The sequence below is a fragment of the Carassius carassius genome, chromosome 38 (assembly GCF_963082965.1).
Source record: "Carassius carassius chromosome 38, fCarCar2.1, whole genome shotgun sequence".
NCBI lineage: Eukaryota > Metazoa > Chordata > Actinopteri > Cypriniformes > Cyprinidae > Carassius > Carassius carassius.
The window spans coordinates 22,753,676-22,772,149 of record NC_081792.1 but is presented as its reverse complement, the minus strand read 5'-3'; the positions used below and the strand labels follow the sequence as shown (position 1 = coordinate 22,772,149).

General features: G+C 36.2%; 1 protein-coding gene across 1 annotated transcript in view; it reads right to left on the bottom strand.

The window, feature by feature from the left end:
- The window catches only part of LOC132119590 (protein diaphanous homolog 3-like), a 312,651-nt gene that overhangs the window by 208,663 nt on the left and 85,514 nt on the right, over positions 1-18,474 (bottom strand). Inside the window, exon 5 of the mRNA XM_059529685.1 lies at positions 12,846-12,976. Coding sequence (XP_059385668.1) covers positions 12,846-12,976 — 131 coding nt within the window. The remainder of the gene's footprint in view (positions 1-12,845; positions 12,977-18,474) is intronic.

The following is an 18,474-nucleotide window of genomic DNA, read 5'->3' as shown; positions in this document are numbered from 1 at the left end:
TCATAATCTTTCAGTTTAGTAAATAACTCATGATTGCGTCGCGATGCTTCTCAACGAGGACCAAGAATAGTGAGCTGCTGTTTTCCAACGAAAAAAAGCACACGGTAAGTTGATATATTTTATATAGCTTATGTTTTTCGATTAGCGAGTTGTTGCAGTGCAAGAAGTGTTTGGTACTAACGTTAACGTCTTTCGGTGTTAGACAGACCAGGTTCGATGACGATGTTATCTCCTAGAGCAGACCAAGATGCTAATCATTATATTTACTATGCTCCTCTGATGCTGAATGTAAAAGGGGTTTACTGCGTTACGATTTACTTATTTTTCGGCCGAACGCACCGATATAGGCAATAACGCAATTTATAGCAATGGTTTTAAAAAAAGTATAATTGCAATTCTAATAAAGTCATTATTGAATCATGCAGTCGATTAGCTACTTTTTTCATTTAAGTGAGGTGACGAAACAAATCGTATCATGTTTATCTAACGCTCCACACTTGAGACTTTTTTTTACAGTCTATGGGTGAGACATGCAAAAACATCGTTTTTTTTTACTAGTCAATTTTGAGATTTGGGGCTGTTTGTCTTCAATAACATGTCTTCGTTCAGACTTGTGGTGAAAAAAAAGTCCAAAATACACATATAGGTCTTTATTTTACTACACCTTTAGTCTATTTGCGTCTGTAGATTTCTCATAAATTCAGTTGGCGTTCTAAATCACCATGGTGCTCTGCGATTGCTGTCTGCACCCTGGAAAGCTCTCTCTCTAGCTCTCTCTCCCGTACAATGTTCTCGGATCCAAATATGGTCATTTCCTTTTCATCAGCAACCAATTGTGAAAGTACAATGGGGCATTTAACACTAAAAGTGAATCTCATTGGCTGATGCCAATTTCCGACAACGCGATTCGTTCAGACGCATCACGTGACGTGCTCTGACATTTCCACAGTGTTTTGACTGTTTTTCTGTTTAGTTGAAGCCCATAAATGCTGAGTTATAGGTTTTGATGTGTTTTAGTTGGTTTGTATTGTTGATTGCTAAGGATTTGACAAGATATTGTGTCTGTAAATAGTTGTTTCCACTAAAAAAAATAATTAGCTTTTACATTACAAATCTTTAAATGCTGTTTTCTCAAAATGAGTTTTTTTGTCATTCTTCAGTACAAACATCTTAGCCTATGTAGCAGCTATGTGCACCAAACTCTCCAGTTATACACTTATATTCTGTATTCTGAACACATCTCCAGAGGGATTTGTTAATAAATCATTACTGGCCTGATTAATGAGACATTTTAATAAAAATAAAAAAATATGCCGAAAATATATAAATATATAAATATGCTAAAATCCCTCTGAACACCTTTTTTCATCTTGTGTGTAATCAAAATGAAAATAAATAATCATATGTCCGCAAATATCATACATAAATATTTAATGCATGATTAAATAGCAAAATAAATAACTAATACTAAAATAACACTGGACTAATTAAGCTATATAAACCGTTTCTATAGGATCCACATATTTTACATGTTAAACTAAAGCTACCTTTTTGAACAAGTAGCTATCTAACAAAGTATGGATATATGATATTTTTAAATCAATATGCTCAAGATTAATTAGCCTTGACATAAGTAGATTGTTTATTCATCAATGCAAATTTACTGCAACTGCTGCTATGCAAATTGAATGGGATGTGGATAATAAACAAAAACAATTTATTATATTAAATTTATATTAGTTATATTAATTCATTAATTGTGTATTTATTTCTATGAATTATTAATGTTATTCTGCATTTATATAAATAAGGCTATTATAAATAAATTCTATTATTATTATTATTTGTGAATTGTACACTTCATACATTGGATTCTTTTATTTATTACAGTTTTTCTTTCACTTTTGTAAAGTGAAAAGTTAATACAAATTGTATTTGTTTTGATTTAGAGCAGTGAATAACTGCTTTTAAAATATAATAGGGTATCACTGTTTATTACTGATTTTAAAGGTTACTGTTGAAATGATTTTGATATACAGTTCAAACAACACAAGATTGGCCCCTCTGTATTAATCGTGGCCCCTCTTGTGCCCCCCAGTTGAAAAAATCCTAGAATCGCCCCTGTCCGGGAGGCCTTGCACTAACGTGCTTTCATCATCAAATGTAAACTTAACTTTTGGAATGATTAGTTGGAACAAACGCCTCTGTTAATGATCTTTAAACTGAAGCCAAGGCTAGTCTGCATTGGCAGAATAAAACACACCAGTATCTCACCAATAAAGTTTTGATGGATGACAACTGTTATGGAGGTAAAGATGATTATAGTGACATGCAGTAGTCATACATTATTAGACACGTGCGAGTCCAATGTTATTAGTGTGCAAACAAACAAACCATGTATGTGCGCGCTCTGACAGCTTTTTACACATGCGCATTTCAGTATGGTCACGTCTGGCAATTGTTATATAATGGACACCCGCAGAAGATGCATGTTTTTATAAAAGTTTGCAATGGTCAGTGCTGTTTAAGTCGACACTTTTACAGAGAACAGTCACTCCTTTAAATCACCGCATTCGACATTTCAGAATATTTTTATTTGCTTATTTTAACTTGAGTTTTGCTCTGTTTAATAATTCTGAATGGATCTATATTCACTTATATGCAGTCAGGTTGAGGAGACTGGTATAGTGGTTTCTTGGCATCTCCGTGTGGTTCTGTTTGGTATTGCAGCTTGACTTGTTATAGAATATTTTATAAACAAATGTAACATTTATTTTCTCTCAGTTTTTGCTGGTGCGCTGTATACATAAAATGTGAATTATGAAAATTAAACAAAAAGTCATTTATCTTGAAATATCACAGAAAAGAGTTTTGTCCAGTCATCCTCCAATCATCCAAACTTAATCTTGAACTTGGTTTAAAAAATAATAATAATTATCTTTATTTAAAATGTTAAAGTCTTAATATTTTTCCTTTTGTTAAACTGGGAAAAATCATACTGGGATGTATGCTAAAATTGTTGAGATGAGATTCTGTACCATTTCATTATCTGCATTATACTAGAAGAGGAAGACTAGGGGTTAATGTATGCAACCTCAGACACAAACTCTCATCCCTGCATTACTGCCACAAGGCTAAGAAGCTGTGCCTGTGGTTTGTAGTGGGGTCCACAAAATACAAAAAGTTGTTTTAAAAAAAAGAAAAGCCTGCGGGGAGACCAGGAGAACCATACAGGGATCAACACACTTGCATGCATGTACATACTAAGGACACACAAGCACCACACATTTATTCACACTCAAAAACAACACATACAGAAGTCAAAGCGGTACCTCAAAGGGTAATGTGTTGCTGCTGATTTACAAAAAAGCTGATGTGCTCTGGATTGGGCCATTCTAATCCTCTCCTGGTACTTTCCTGTCAGTTCTCCACTATAGTTTGAAATAAATACAATGAGTGATGATACAGCATGCTAAGAAATGCAGGAGCTTCTTCTTGTATTTTGCTTTGTTTGACCCTCTTCTGCTCTCCTCCCTATTGTACAAAACTTTGAAGACATTAAATATCTCAAAAATGCAGGGCAACTCACTCTACCCATGTCATTTCCAGTTATTTGTGATACCTGGATAAGGATCTTTAAAACTATTTCATGAAAGTTGCACTCAAAAACTTCCGTTTTCATGACCTTGGGAACTCATTCTGCAATAGGGCTGGGTATCAATACTCGAAAATGTACTGATTTAAGTTAACTTTGATTCACAAGCTCTACATTTGATTCAGATTGATGTGTACATTTTGTTTATAATTTCCATTTTGCTGACATATGGAAGAAATTCTCTCTTTGTGAAAGGCACATCACATCTTTTTGAAATTTCAGACACAGGCAGAAGGTCTGAAACTGCTTACTCAGGATTTATTTTAGCTTTTTATTGGTAAGTGTTAAATTTGCATATTCAAAGTATAATCCGATGAATCCAATGGTAAATTCATGTCATGTTTCACCTCATGCACAACTCCAGATCGCAGTTTACTATTAAGATGACAGCATTTTGCTCACGGAATTTCATCATACAAATGTGACTGGACATTAATGATGTAAATTATACTGGTCAGTGTTTCTGATTCAAACCCATAACTTGTCTATTTTCTAACTATTCATTAAATGAACAAATTCATACGTGTCTTTTGTTATGAAGTGGTCCAAACAAAGTTTGCAATTACTCAGAAAATCAATATTTTTATCCAGTCACTAGTCTTCTTTCAGGTCTTGACGCTAAAAAGTGATCTCCACAGCTCAGATTGTCATATCTAAATCCAACCTAGACTGCTTTATGATAATTATGCCTGGAATTTTATATTAATTTGTCTAGGACAATCTGGATGACATCCTCTCTTCTCATCTTCTCTTTTCTTTCATCTCTGCTCATACCTATCTCTGTCAATCAGCTGTTTAATTAAAATCATTAATCATTTCAGCTTAAACATCTTGCGGTTTCTGATCAGGTTAACAAATACTGCAAACTTATGGGGTGTGGGTGTGGGGAGCAATTAAAAGGTAGGTAAAAGTCATTAACACAGGTTGATGCAGACCTCAAATTAGAAGGCAAACGATTTGATTCAAGCAATAAGGATTAAGGAAACATGCCAGGCGCATTTGCAAAAGAGATGGAATGAAGCCCTTGTCAGTGATGACTAATAGGAAAAAGGATCTGCAGAGAATTGTCAAAGAAATAGAGTGCAGAGATATGTCCAACTGATGCTGTTTTATTGGCTGCGGTCTCCTAAAGATGTCACAAAGCCAAGGCTCAGAACTTCTCCACTTGGCTCACAAAGTCACTTGCTATTGTGTGTCTGACAAAATAACAAATCTAAAGCCTTAAACCTGAAGGTCAGTTTTAATACAAAATCTAAAACCAATTTCCACCTGTTTGTCAGCGCAATTTATCACCTTCATTTAATACAATTATGTCCCCTACACAAACGCCTCGGCTCAGCAAGAGAAAGAAAAAGGGCAAGGGTGGGTGCATGACTATGTGTGTCCATGGTTTTGGGATGCTGAGGAGAGCAGGTGAGGGTTGTGGGTGTGAGTCTTCATTCGAGAGAAGTGGAAATTACTTTAGCCAACTCGTGCAACAAGAGAAAGTGTGAGGGTGAGGATGAGACAGAGATAGAAAAGGAAAAACCTGATAATAGATGCAAAAAACCTGCACATGTGTCAAAACAAAAGCTGCTAGCTGAAATCAGGAGTGAGAGAATGGCTGACCTCTAAGAGGAGGTGTGGGATCTGCATTCACAAGTAGAAATGGGTCACGAGGGGCGAGAAAATTGAGAAAATGGAAAGAAACAACTGATAAGCTGAAGAAAAATGAACAGCACAGACAAATATACTTTCCTGAAGCAAAGAAAATTCTGCCTTGATAATTGCTTGTCCATCAGGGAATTAAATGAGACATTATCTCAATTTAATACAATGAAATGTAATGCGAAGGAAAATTTAAAATCCTGTCATCATTTACATTTAAACACATTTGGCTTTCCCTTTCTTCCGCTGATCACACCAGGATGAAAATGAGCAGTAGTGGCTTGTTGGGGGAGGCATGAGGAGTACAATTTAATGTTAATAAAATTCATAATTCGTTTCAGTTCATGTCACAGAATGTATTTTTATTTTTTTTGTAATTTCACAGCTGTAATACCATAACTGCTTTTCTATCGTGAATGTGTCGAATCTGCTGATGTAATTACAACTGCTAGGTGATAGAGAAGGGGAGATGGAGGCCGGGGGAGAGCTGAGCTGTCATGCCTCCATTGGTGTAAAAATAAATAAATAAATAAATTTGGTCAAACAGCATCAAGTGTTCACCTTTAGCACTGAGAAGTGTTGAAAAAAAAAACCTTGCAAGGAAGACTAGCTCTCTTTTAACAAGACTTTTAAAAAGGGATGATGTTTGGTTCCAAAATGCAACCAAAAAGCTATTTTCAAGCAAATAATAATAATCGCCAGGGATCCCCAAACCAATACAATTAGTATGCCTATATTCAAACCCACGACTGCCACTGATAATGTATAGGTGCATCTCAATAAATTAGAATGTCGTGGAAAAGTTTATTTCAGTAATTCAACTCAAATTGTGAAACTCCTGAATTAAATAAATTCAACGCACACAGACTGAAGTAGTTTAAGTCTTTGGTTCTTTAAATTTTTATTATTTTGGATCACATTTAACAAAAACCAACAAATTCACTATTTCAACCAATTAGAATACCTCATAAGACCAATAAAAAAAACATTTAGTGAATTGTTGGCCTTGTGGAAAGTATGTTCATTTACTGTTCATGTACTCAATACTTGGTAGGGGCTCCTTTTGCCTTAATTACTGCCTCAATTCAACTTTGGTGCTTTTGGCAGTGTAGGCAGGTGCCAAATCCTGCTTGAAAATTAAATCAGCATCTTCAAAAAGCTGGTCAGCAGAAGGAAGCATGAAGTGCTGCAAAATTTCTTGGTAAACGAGTGCAGTGACCTTGGTTTTCAAAAAAACACAAAAGGACCAACCCCAGCAGATGACATTGCACCCCAAATCATCACAGACTGTGGAAACTTAACACTGGACTTCTGAATGAAAGATTGTGCCTTACCCTCCTTGTGAAGGGAGGAAGTCAATGATTGTCTTCTGGACAACTGTCAGATCGGCAGTCTTCCCCATGATTGTGTAGCCTAGTGAATCAAACTGAGAGACCATTTTCAAAGCTTAGGAAACCTCTTCAGGTGTTTTGAGTTGATTAGCTGATTGACATGTCATCATAGTGAATTGGTGGGTTTCTGTTGAATGTGAACCAAAATCATCACGATTAAAAGAACCAAGACTTTAAATTCAGTGCACACAGACTGAAGTAGTTTATTTAATACACGATTTTCACGATTTTACACGATTTTTAATACACGGTTTCACAATTTGAGTTGAATTACTGAAATAAATTAACTTTTCCACGACATTCTAATTTATTGAGATGCACCTGTATGTCCATGTTACTTGCGAGCTACATTCCAAGTATTCCAAATATTTGCCTATTCCAAAGATAAACAGGTATAAATGTTTGGGAGAAAAAAAGGTGAAGTTGACAAAATGATGACAGAACATTCATGTAAATTAACTGTTTTAAGGACTATTTATGGATGAACTATAATATTTGGGATCAGTTTCATGAGGAAGGTGTTTGCGTGGGGAGTGTTGGCATCAACAAACAAAGAATCACAGAGCCAGATACATTTTCTGAAAATGAATTACGCACTTCATCTAAATTAAGAAACTTCAGTGAAACCAACATTCAAAGGTTTTGGGCAAGTAAGATTTTAATGTATGCACTTTTTATAAATGAAGATGTCACAAAGTGCCTTGAAATACAAATGTTTTTCAATTTGTGACTGAATCACATCAAGAGCGTCCTTTTATAATCACTAAAGTTGTCAGTAATATACATATAACACTATAGAAAATAATAAAAATAAGAGTTGTAACATGTAATATGGAATATCGTTTTCTACATAAATCTTAGATTTTGCATGTTACTGATGTTTATAAAATCTAATTTTGTACGTTTCCTAACTCAAGCTCAGTTCTTTACTACCAAATGTGCATTACCAAGAAATAAACATAATATTATTAGGAACTGAACTTATTAATGCGAAACAATAATAATTGAATGATTTAATTATCTTTCTTTTTAACCCTCTGGAGTCGATCCCTGCGTATACGCGTATTGAGGCATCTTCTCCTAATAACCCTGAAAAGAACACTTTCAGTTTTGATCGTACAGATAAGAGCAATACATCAATCGAATCTGTAAAGGGTCTACTTTTATTTGTATCCACACATAACAACAAAACTTGTGCATTTATAAAATAAAGAAAACAAACAAGTTGTGCTGTCTGCAGCCTACTATTGACATAATTAGGGGAGGGGGATGAAAAGTGCTGATGGTTACACACAAAAAGACTATGATTTTTATGTGATATCAATAGCTGTTTTAAAACCTAGTGAGACAGTGGCAGTTGAAAACAGTAGGTGACAATTATGCAGTCTTGTGAAACATTCTGAGACCAAATCATACATACCCTTAGCAGCTCAATTTAAACTTTTATGAAATTAGAACAACAACAATGCAGATACTAAACGTTACTTATAGAAGTAGTTTTTCTTTTCTTTTCTTTCCAGAAAGACATTTCATCAACTGGACAATCAGTGTGTTTTTAAACGGTACAATCCACTGAACGCATGCACTTCTAACCCTCACAGCTGTTTTCAATCAAGTTTTTTTTTTTTTTTTTTATGATTTTAGTTAAGAACGGCAGGTACTGTATGGCAAGATGATAATCCTGTTAAGAGATCCATAAGAAAGGAAAAAATTACCATCCATTCACTACGCCCTGTCCTCGATTAGGTCGTACCATTCAATATTTAACCAGTCACAGTCAGTGAGTGCGAGGAGGCCTGCTACATCAGAACAGGTGTCTTTTCAAAATCATTTAGCATTCTGCTGTTATGGGAGGATGAACTCCTGAACTGACACAAAAAAGGAGTGAGGGAGTGAAAATCAATGTCACTCACAATGACGCACACAGTTAATGGAAACATCATTCACTCGTCCAATCAGACTCCTCGCCTGAGCAGAAGAGGAAGTATGGGGATAAATTACGCCCCCTACACATCCTTGGTGTTCATTACCCGTTAAAACGCTCCCTCATCTCTCTTCCATGGTTAGGAGAAAGAGAGAGAATGACAGTACAAATCAAACGCCAGTCAAGCAAAGGATGAGCACAGCCTCACCCACAAAATCACAAAACTAATCAAGCTCACACATACAGAAAACACACATATATCTTCTACTGCAAACCTGTGATCATATCAACCTACTGACAAATGAATACCTATTACAAATTAAAACTAAACTTAGAGCGGTCTAACTGGATAAAACCATCTCAACTGGACAAGTAAAACAGCAAACAGGATGATAAATTAAACAAAGCATTTATCAAAAATGTCATCAGCATTCAGCTTAAATCACTAAAATTTATGCTTTTAATCCATCACTACAAAGAATCCCCGAAATCAAGTTGAACTGAGAAAAAAAAAAAGACAATAGTACAATTTATTTATTAAAAACACCAAGTGTGATGTTTTTTATTTTTGTGAAGTCTGAGTGGATTCCCCAGAGTACAACATCTCATTCTCTTATGACAGAAGAGACATCATACGCCAGCTACAGAATCACACATTGGCAGGAGCAATCCTCACCTTTGTGGGCCCAGGTTAAATGCTCAATTTGACTCTGATGGAATGAAAAGCTACCTTCTCTCGATCACATCAGTCCAATTTTTGGTTTATAAAACAAACCAGATGATAGGAAAGAAAGTTTAAAAAATCTGTTTGTTCTGTCCTCACCTGGTGCATCTCAGGCCTCCAGAGAGCTGTCTAGCTATATAGCACAGACAACAAATTCCGTAATTATTAGCATGTTATTATTATGTATTATTACCATAGTCTTTTAACATTTTTACATTGTTATTATGTTTGATACTGTACATGTTAACAGATATATTCTTTACAATAATTATAATATTATTAATATTACACCATTAAGTAACAAGAATACACACATACAGTATCTGTGTGTGTGTGTGTGTGTGTGTGTGTGTGTGTGTGTGTGTGTGTGTGTGTGTGTGTGTGTGTTTGTTTGTGTGTGCGTTTAATGCTAATTTATTATACCCAATGCATTAATTACAGTTTATGAACTGAATCTTATTATTAACAACGATGCCAACAATTTTAACAATAATAATAGTGGCTAATGCCAATATGGTCATCAATTTACTGTGCATCTCTTGCCCAAAATGAACAATAAGAAGCAACAATCTTAGAATGAGAACATTTCAAAAGAAAAGAAGAAATAAATTGTATAAAAAAATTAAAAAAAATCAATGTGGGCCAATATCAGCCTTGACTCCATGTGAATATCAACATCCAGCTGTTCCAACAGGGAATCGCTGAGAGGGACCTGTGGGAATCGTAGTTATGATAAAATACCATATGTCCATTTTCATTAGGGAATTGTCACTGCCTTCCATCTTGTTTTTTATTGCAAAGCATGGAAAATAGAAGTTCACTGTGATGAGGCTACATGGATCAGTCATGAAAGATTACTCTATATTCCCTTCCCACTGTAAAATACTCATCAAGGTCCTCACAACCTAAAATACAGGCTAATCTAGCCTTAACGAAAAAAAAAAAATTGTGACCAGTGTTTCCTATTCATTAACCAGCCTGTGGCGACCAGCCACAGTTAAATATGTCCCTCCACAGTTTCATAATAAACCGAAAGCATGTGTAAAAAATTTAATATACTGAGGTGGGGGTTTATATAAATTTATTTTGATGGCATTTCTCCCTCTGTTCGATAAGCGGCACCTGCTGTCAGAGAGTGAAATTTAGCCTGTCTGCTGTTTGTGTATAATTTAGGTTTTAGCATAATTTCATTCTGTTTTTGCTTTAAATGTTGAAATGATACAATGAAATTTAAATTTTAAAAAAACTGCTTATGCTACATTTGTCTCTTTTTTTGTATCGTACAGTGGTTGGTTCAAATTTCAAACAACACTTTCTAATTATTAAATATATTTACTTGTTGCAGTAGCCAGGAAGTTCATGGCCAGGAAAAAATATTTGTGGGTGAAATTATATACCTGTGAAATACTCATTTTCATTTATTTTACAGTGCAATTATTTTACAATATATGGCTATTAACGTCATAAGAAAATTAAATAAATTATTATTTTATTCTAATTTGCTTGGCTGCCAAATTCATTGGTGTAAGTGAAAAGAGTGAAAAGAGGATTGAGTATCCTTTAAAAAAAGTATAAGTCAATTCACCAGCCCTTTTCTTTTAGTTTGCACACTGAACCGGCACTGGAGCTCATAATATTGAATTCTCAAAGTGCCCCAGATAGATGAATTTAGCTTTTAAATGTACTAAATTTTCCTCCGGGGTGGGCATGCAAAGTCCACCCACCACACTCTCACAAAATCCTGTAGGAAACACTGCTGTGAGTGTCCAAATGTTGTACATTTCCACTTGCCTGAGCATTTGCACGCTATGAACTTCTTTAGCAATTAATAAACATTCACTAAAGTCCCTGTTACCTATCCTCATCTCGGCTTTATTCATCCCACAATGTGACCTATAAAAATACTACACTGCAGGTTTTCATCAGTGTACACAAATAAAACAACTTTGTGTCATTCCATACTCAGACAATGGCCAAAACACAAAAAAAAAAAAAAAAACGATTGAATTGTTCAGAGAAGTTTTAACCTTGCGCAGGAACAAATGATAAGGAGCCAGGTGTGAGAAATGTTCAGGCTACACTCTCCACGCAAGGTCAGCCATTGCTCTCCGATTGTGGATCATTCCGCCTGTGACATTCATGGCCATAACGAACAGCTGCATGTGCCAGAACGATGTTTGGGTGCTAATAGAAATCATGACATTTCATGAATTGTAGCAATAAAGAAAGCAGCACTAATAAAAACAGTTTAACACCGACTCTCCTGCTTAAACGTGCTCTTGTCTTTTTCTCTCTCCCTTCCATCATGACAGATGAGGTTTATTTTTTCCATCCAATCTTTGAAATTGGACACACTGCTTAGTGTGATTTGTCAAATTAACTTTAACCACCTGTAATAACTTTATCTGCACGCACACACTGGGCTCTCTAACCCACTTATCTACTGGATTTTTTGTGATTGGAATTAGGAAAATGTTTTAGATGAAAAGGACACTGTACAAAATGAGTGCCCTAAAGCAATGCACTCATGGAGCTTCTAGGGTCACATTCTCAGACGAATTAGACAATGTCTAGATAAGAGTTAGTGCCACTGCATAGCTTAAAAAAAAAAAAAAAAGAACTTAGTCACTTATTTGAAATGTGCAGGCTTCAATGAATTCTTAGTTTTTTTGAAAGATCAATAAAAGGCTCAGTCTGTGAAAACTATAAAAGCCACAACAAAACAAAATAAAATATTTCCAAGGACAACAGAATGACATCAATCGCAACTCCATAAGAATAAAATATGCATTTAATCTCATATCAACTTTTTTTCTCCTGTTATTGCACACTCCCAACCATTGCCTGCAGCATTGCGTCTCTCTGTGATCTGCATTTAAAATTATGCTGCTAAAATAGAGTAGTATAATGGTCACAAAAAAAGGAAAAAAGTAAAGCCTATTCAAGAAAAACTATTCAAAAATTGTTTATCATCTTCACCCTCCTGGAGAGGCTTCTCTGTCATGTTTGTGGCACAAATGCAGACAAACAGCAGGAGAGCTCGTCACAAACGGCATCAAACAATTAAGAGGTAGGAGAGAAAACCTGGGGCGACATGGCAATCAGTAATTCATATTAATGAATGCCAGCGTGCTATGCTACTCTAGCTTAAAATCACAGGGAACGCCGCTGAGCCACACACCAACAGGCAAGAGTCAGAGGTCAGATGTGGCAGGTGGCTAGGCTGGACAGTTCAGTGTGTGTTTTTTAGTGTTTAGCGAGTTACCAAGCTGACTTATCAAGTTTGAGATGCAAGTTTAAGAGTTTGAGGATGACTTCCAGAGGAAGTGTTTGTGTAACCTGAGCAGGGTTCTACAGAAGAAGAAAAAAAACTGCACAAATATCCTGCTAAATTACACAAGTCTGAGAAAAACAGGAAAACTCTGAGGCAAGAAAACTTAAATAACATTATATATGAAATTTAATGCTGTAAACTACAAACTCAAAAAAAGTTCCTTTAAGTACCTGACTGGCTTGCTAGTAAGTGACACTCTGAGGGAGTCCAAACAGCCAAACAGTCTCTCATCGGTGGCACCACATTTCAGTTCACTCAGGAACTCCTGAGGAGAGATCTGACTGCTGCTCCTCAAACTACCCTGTCAGGGAAAAACAGAGGGGAAAAAAACACATATTAGATGGTCACTTACATTGTCAAATCCTTTTGTAGATTTAGTTGTCCCCCATTCAAGGACATTGGAACTTTAACTGCATGATTAGAAGCAGCTGCCCAAGGGCAGTACCAAGATGGCTGCAGAGCAAACAATCTTAAAAGAGACTCAACTACACATTTACAAGGCTGCGTCATTGTTTTCAAAACTTAAAAGCAACAACTTCCACAAAAATTCACACTGAATGAGCAACAAATGCCTTTTTAATAATTATTTGAAAAGAAAATATTGTTGTGACTTACATGCAATTATTACCCTCATTTTCAAACTACTGAATATTGATCATCATCTTCAAACTTCTTTTATTACTTTGAAAGGCTTTTACATTCGGAGACGCCAGCAAATAAACATGACAAAAAGAGTGCCTTCCGCCTGCCAAATTTAAGATTAAGAGCTCCTACAATTGACAAACTTCACAAAGGGTCCTGCCTGTTTAATTACTGACTTAACAAAACGCAATTATTAGAAATGAGTTGGCAAAACTTGTACTATAAAAATAAATAAGACAAAAACAAACAAAAAAATGCAAATAGCTATTACACATTACAAAATGAACAAAGTTAGTCAGCACCCTTATTCTATTAAAATATTTGTTCTGTTTATTCTATGTCAAGGTAGAATACAATGATAGAAGATCAACAATAAGAAACAAAAAAATAACAATTAAACAAAAAATGTCAGGAAACCTCCATAGCTCCAAATTACATTTAATATCCTCTAACATAAATATTTAACGGAGACTGATATTTTTGTCTTCTTTTTTTGAGCCAGTAGGCCATTTATGATGAGAATGTGTGATATGATATATGTGATATATGACAAAAATCACAAAAAAAAAACTATTTATGCCCTTCCAATTTCTCATTGTTTGAGGTTCTCAAAGCCACTGCATGTAAATTAGGAAATTGATTATGTGTGATTTATCTTTCTGATTTCTTCTCTCTGAAGATGCGGAGGGTAAAAATTGCTTTAGCATGCTGCACACATTTTTACACATTTCAGGTTATCTTGCACACTGGGCTGGGCGATATACAGGTATTGAATGTGTGTGTGAAGGTCACGGTTAGTAGTGGTGCACAGTTCAAATAATATAAGACAAATACAATACTGTTGTTTCAAAATCAAGATCAATCACAAAGAGCCCTTAGTGCAGGATAAACTGTGATGTTACAGTACATCAAGTCCTTAAAGAAAAACTCTTTCTTTAAGTTGTAATTTTCTGTTCTGTTTCTGCCATTTAGCCATACAAGATAATTTCCATAATGATCTTTGTGGGAACCCTTTGGAGAGAACATAAGTCATAGACATTCACACTCCTCACAAATCCCATACATTTAATTCTTAGATTACAATAGAGCTGAGTATCGGCAAGAATCTGGCGATACGATACGTATCACGGTACAGGGGGTGCAATACAGTATACAGTATCAAATAAAATATTCTAACACCCCTACATTACAAAAGTGTTAACCATTTCACCTCTAGTGAATGTTGGACAGTGTGGTTTATGTGGTCATGTGTGACAGTATTACTTACAGGATGTACAAATTTCAGCATCTGTGCTGTGTTTTTCCACAGAGGGGGAATCGAAATATATTTAAGACCTAAGGGAAAGTGTTGTCCGCTTTGAATGTACAACCAACAGGACATACACACAGAGAGGATGAGAGGAACTCAGTCAAAAAGAGAGGAAGCGCAGAGAAAAGTGGCCTGTTTTGTTGTTTTTAATCGAGACCTGCAGCATGCTGACCAGCTTCAGACAACTCACTCCAATCAGACAAGTGATCTGTGTGTGCATCCAGCTGTCAGTTTTTCTTGTGCTTCATATATTATACACTATGTTCTCTACATATACATTTTTTATTTTCTAACCAGGAATTGTTGATTCATGCAGGCAGGACACAAACATGACCAGCGGGAGACCGACATGGTCAGCAGCAGCAGGTTATTACACCACAGGCTCGGCCCTCCTTATCCTACCCATGGTGCACTGGGCCTGTGGGCTGCTGCCCTGTCTGTCCCCTCCGCAGGAGACGGAGATCTTAATCATCACATACAAGAGATACAGCTGCTTCCACTGAAAGACTCCAAGCCCATCCCTTGTTCTCTCTCTTTGCTATCCTGTCCTTCCTTTGTAGTTCTCTCTTTATCACCATGGTGACTGCTTTTTGTGACTTGAGGGAAGCAAACATTGGCTTTTTTGCTTTCCTTCCACTTGACAGCTAAACCTTCAGCAAATCCAAGGCAAAATATCAACCCCACAACCATATTTGGAGTTTCAGAAGAGATTCTGGCTGTTTAGATGATGTTTTAAAAAATAATGAGAGCCAAAGGAAGAAAATCATTACGTTTAAAGTTTCCGTTTATCACTACAGGACCACTTATCTGGGATACTTCATAAATGAGTGTTTCCTTTAAAAACAGGATTGTGGTTTGTGTTCAGAGTAGTTTATCCCAATACTCCTGTTACATGTTAATTAAAAATAGCACTAAAAACCCTGTGGACAACAAAAGATAAAAGTATAGGATAAGGGGGATGCTCACTCAGGATCAAGCCTGCTCTTTGAAACCGCGCTATCCAAACAAATCTTTACATGTGAATTTGGCTCGCAGCTGCAACATCAAACAACGAGAGTCTTGCATTAAGAAGCCAAGTCATGATCTCACAGCAGAAGCTCCAATCACCTGGTGGCGTCTTCTGTCAGGAATCACAGGAACGATGGAAAACATCCTGGAGCTTGCCCTGAGTCACAGATCGACCTGTCTGCTTAGTGCTGAGCCCTCCGAGCCTGACAACAGGCCAATTACATCAACTCTGTGCAGGTTATGACATTAATAAACCATGAAGCTAAGTTTCCTTAGGTAATTGTAGCTTTCACTCCCCTTAAGGTACTGCAAACCTAGTTCTCATTAGTTAGTGGTGCCATTTAGAAGACAGTTTCAAACAAGGTGATTTACAGTACACTAATTGACGAGACAGTCCCACTGAAACAACCAGGGTTAAGTGTCATGCTTAAGGGCAAAAATAGTAATTGATGCAAAATCAGCAACTTCTAGGTCCGTAGTGGGATCAAACCAGGAACTATTAAGCTAGTGCTATCATACTCTCAATAAAAGTTTAGTGGTCTAGACCAGGGGTTTTCAACCATTATAGAACTAGGACGCGCCCCACCCAGACTCAGTCAACCCAGGTACCTCTAGTTTTTCAAAAAATACTAAATCACATAAATATTTAAGATAAATACATAAGTAAAATACATAAATTTAAAATACATAAATGCATAAATTGTGTAAAAACTTATCAAAAGAAAAAGCAAATAAAAAGAACTAAAAGAGCAAAAAAACAACTAAAGTAAGAACTAGGGCTGAAACGATTCCTCGAGTAACTCGATTACAAAAAATGATCGAGGCAAATTCCTCTGCCTCGAAGCCTCTTAATTTATTTTAAATTTCACGTCAGGTTCTTTCGCAATGATTTTTTTTTATGTGACAACGCGTTTACGTCACCCACAAAGCGGAAGGAGACACAAGCGCCAATCGCATACTGCAAGGAGTCAGCAGTGTTTTGATTTGAGGGCGCGGGCAAACGTAAAGAGAATGTCGTTGTGTGTGTCCATTGCAAGATTGAGCTGGCAGTATAACGCGGAATGGCAAGGAATTTGCCAAATTTTGAATGAATTAATTAAAAATAGGTCATTGCACTTACATCAAATCACGATATGGACTAATATCTGTAAATATTAAGCCTGAACAGTCTATTTAAATATGAATCCTGCATGTTCTGCGTGTCTGTGTTAATGAATGGAGCAGAAGCGCGACTTCCTTTATCAGCGCGGTGACACACTGGATGCGTGGCGTATCCGTTTTTAATTCGGCTCCCATGTTAACAGGGTAGAGCTTGCAGACTGCCTGCATGAGCCGCGCGGAAAATGCGTGTATGCTAGAAATAGAACGACGCCTATTTTTCACGCGACATGCAAGCGTGTTGGAAGCGTTTTCAGGCAAAATAGAATAGGAAAATATGTTTATTTCATTTTGTACACAAATACATATTCATTCATGACATTTTGATGTTTGAAAGTCTATAGGTTGACAAATTCAGATATAAATGTAAAGTTAATAAATAATTATCGATTTTCAAATATTGCACCTGTCAAAAATAGTCTATTTTGCCGTCAATACTGTTGACTGTGTCCTTTATCAGTAGGCTTTATATTTATGCTTAACATGAAGGTGTAGGTGTGTAAAAAAAAGTTGAAATTGTTGTCGTGAAGACAAAAGCCTGGTCTGTTGGCCGCCTCCCTCTATGTCACCTACAGCAGCAGCAGCGCGCCAGGCAAGATTCTGGTGCCACGCAGCAGAAACGCCACGCTCACGCCACGCAGCGAGTGTGTCACCAGCACACACTGAAGCGCAAGTGACGCTCGCAATAATTTCATCATCTGCTGTCTCACTAAATAAGGACATGAACACATGAACAACATCTCCAGAACTGCTCTGACAGTCACTTCATGAGAATTTGACCGTTTGATTTGAGTAAAACTAGCACATCACATACACAGAACTGTAAAGGTACGTCAACCCGTCAAAATAAAAGTCCAGTGTCCTGACATTTTATCCTACCCATCAGATTTTCCTACCTGGGTTTACTGCGCATGCGCACATCAATATCGCGTCAATATAATTAAGCAAAAACACATTTTATCCGATTACTAGATTAATCGATGGCATTTTTGGTAGAATACTCGATTACTAAAATATTCGATAGCTACAGCCCTAGTAAGAACAAAAGAAAAAAACCAACAAATCACCCAACGAACAAATGACAAAGAACGAAAGAATAAACAAACAAAAAGAACAGAGTGAAAGAACTAAAATAAATATGGTTGAAAACTCCATGCACTGGCTTGGCTTGCATGAGATGATATTATCCAGAACAGTTAAACAGAATATATCAAAGTTTTTATTAAAGTTTTTTGAGCATCATCAGAACTTTAAAACTATGTTAGATGATTTGTTTGTTCTAATAATGATTTTGGCAAGCTCAGCTTTTCCTGTCTGCTCTGTCATCTGCAATATTGTCTATAATTACATGCAAGCAGAAAACAGCAGCGCATGAGAAAATGTCAGACATGCTTAGGGAATTGATCATCCATTTAAAGGACAGGTCACACATGCCTCTAAAATGCCAGAGCCTCTCCCATCCAAACAGGGTGGAGAGCAACTGAAGAACATCATTAAAATGTCCCATCAACATGTTCAAGCTAAAAAAATGTGTAAAATATATATTTTTTTATAAAATATTTAGAGTACATTTGATTTACAGTAACTAATCATTTCTTTAAGTTGCTTTTTCTTTTCTTTTTCTTTTTTAAAAACAAGACCAAACTTATGTCTATATTCCAAAACATTCTTAAATGCCCATA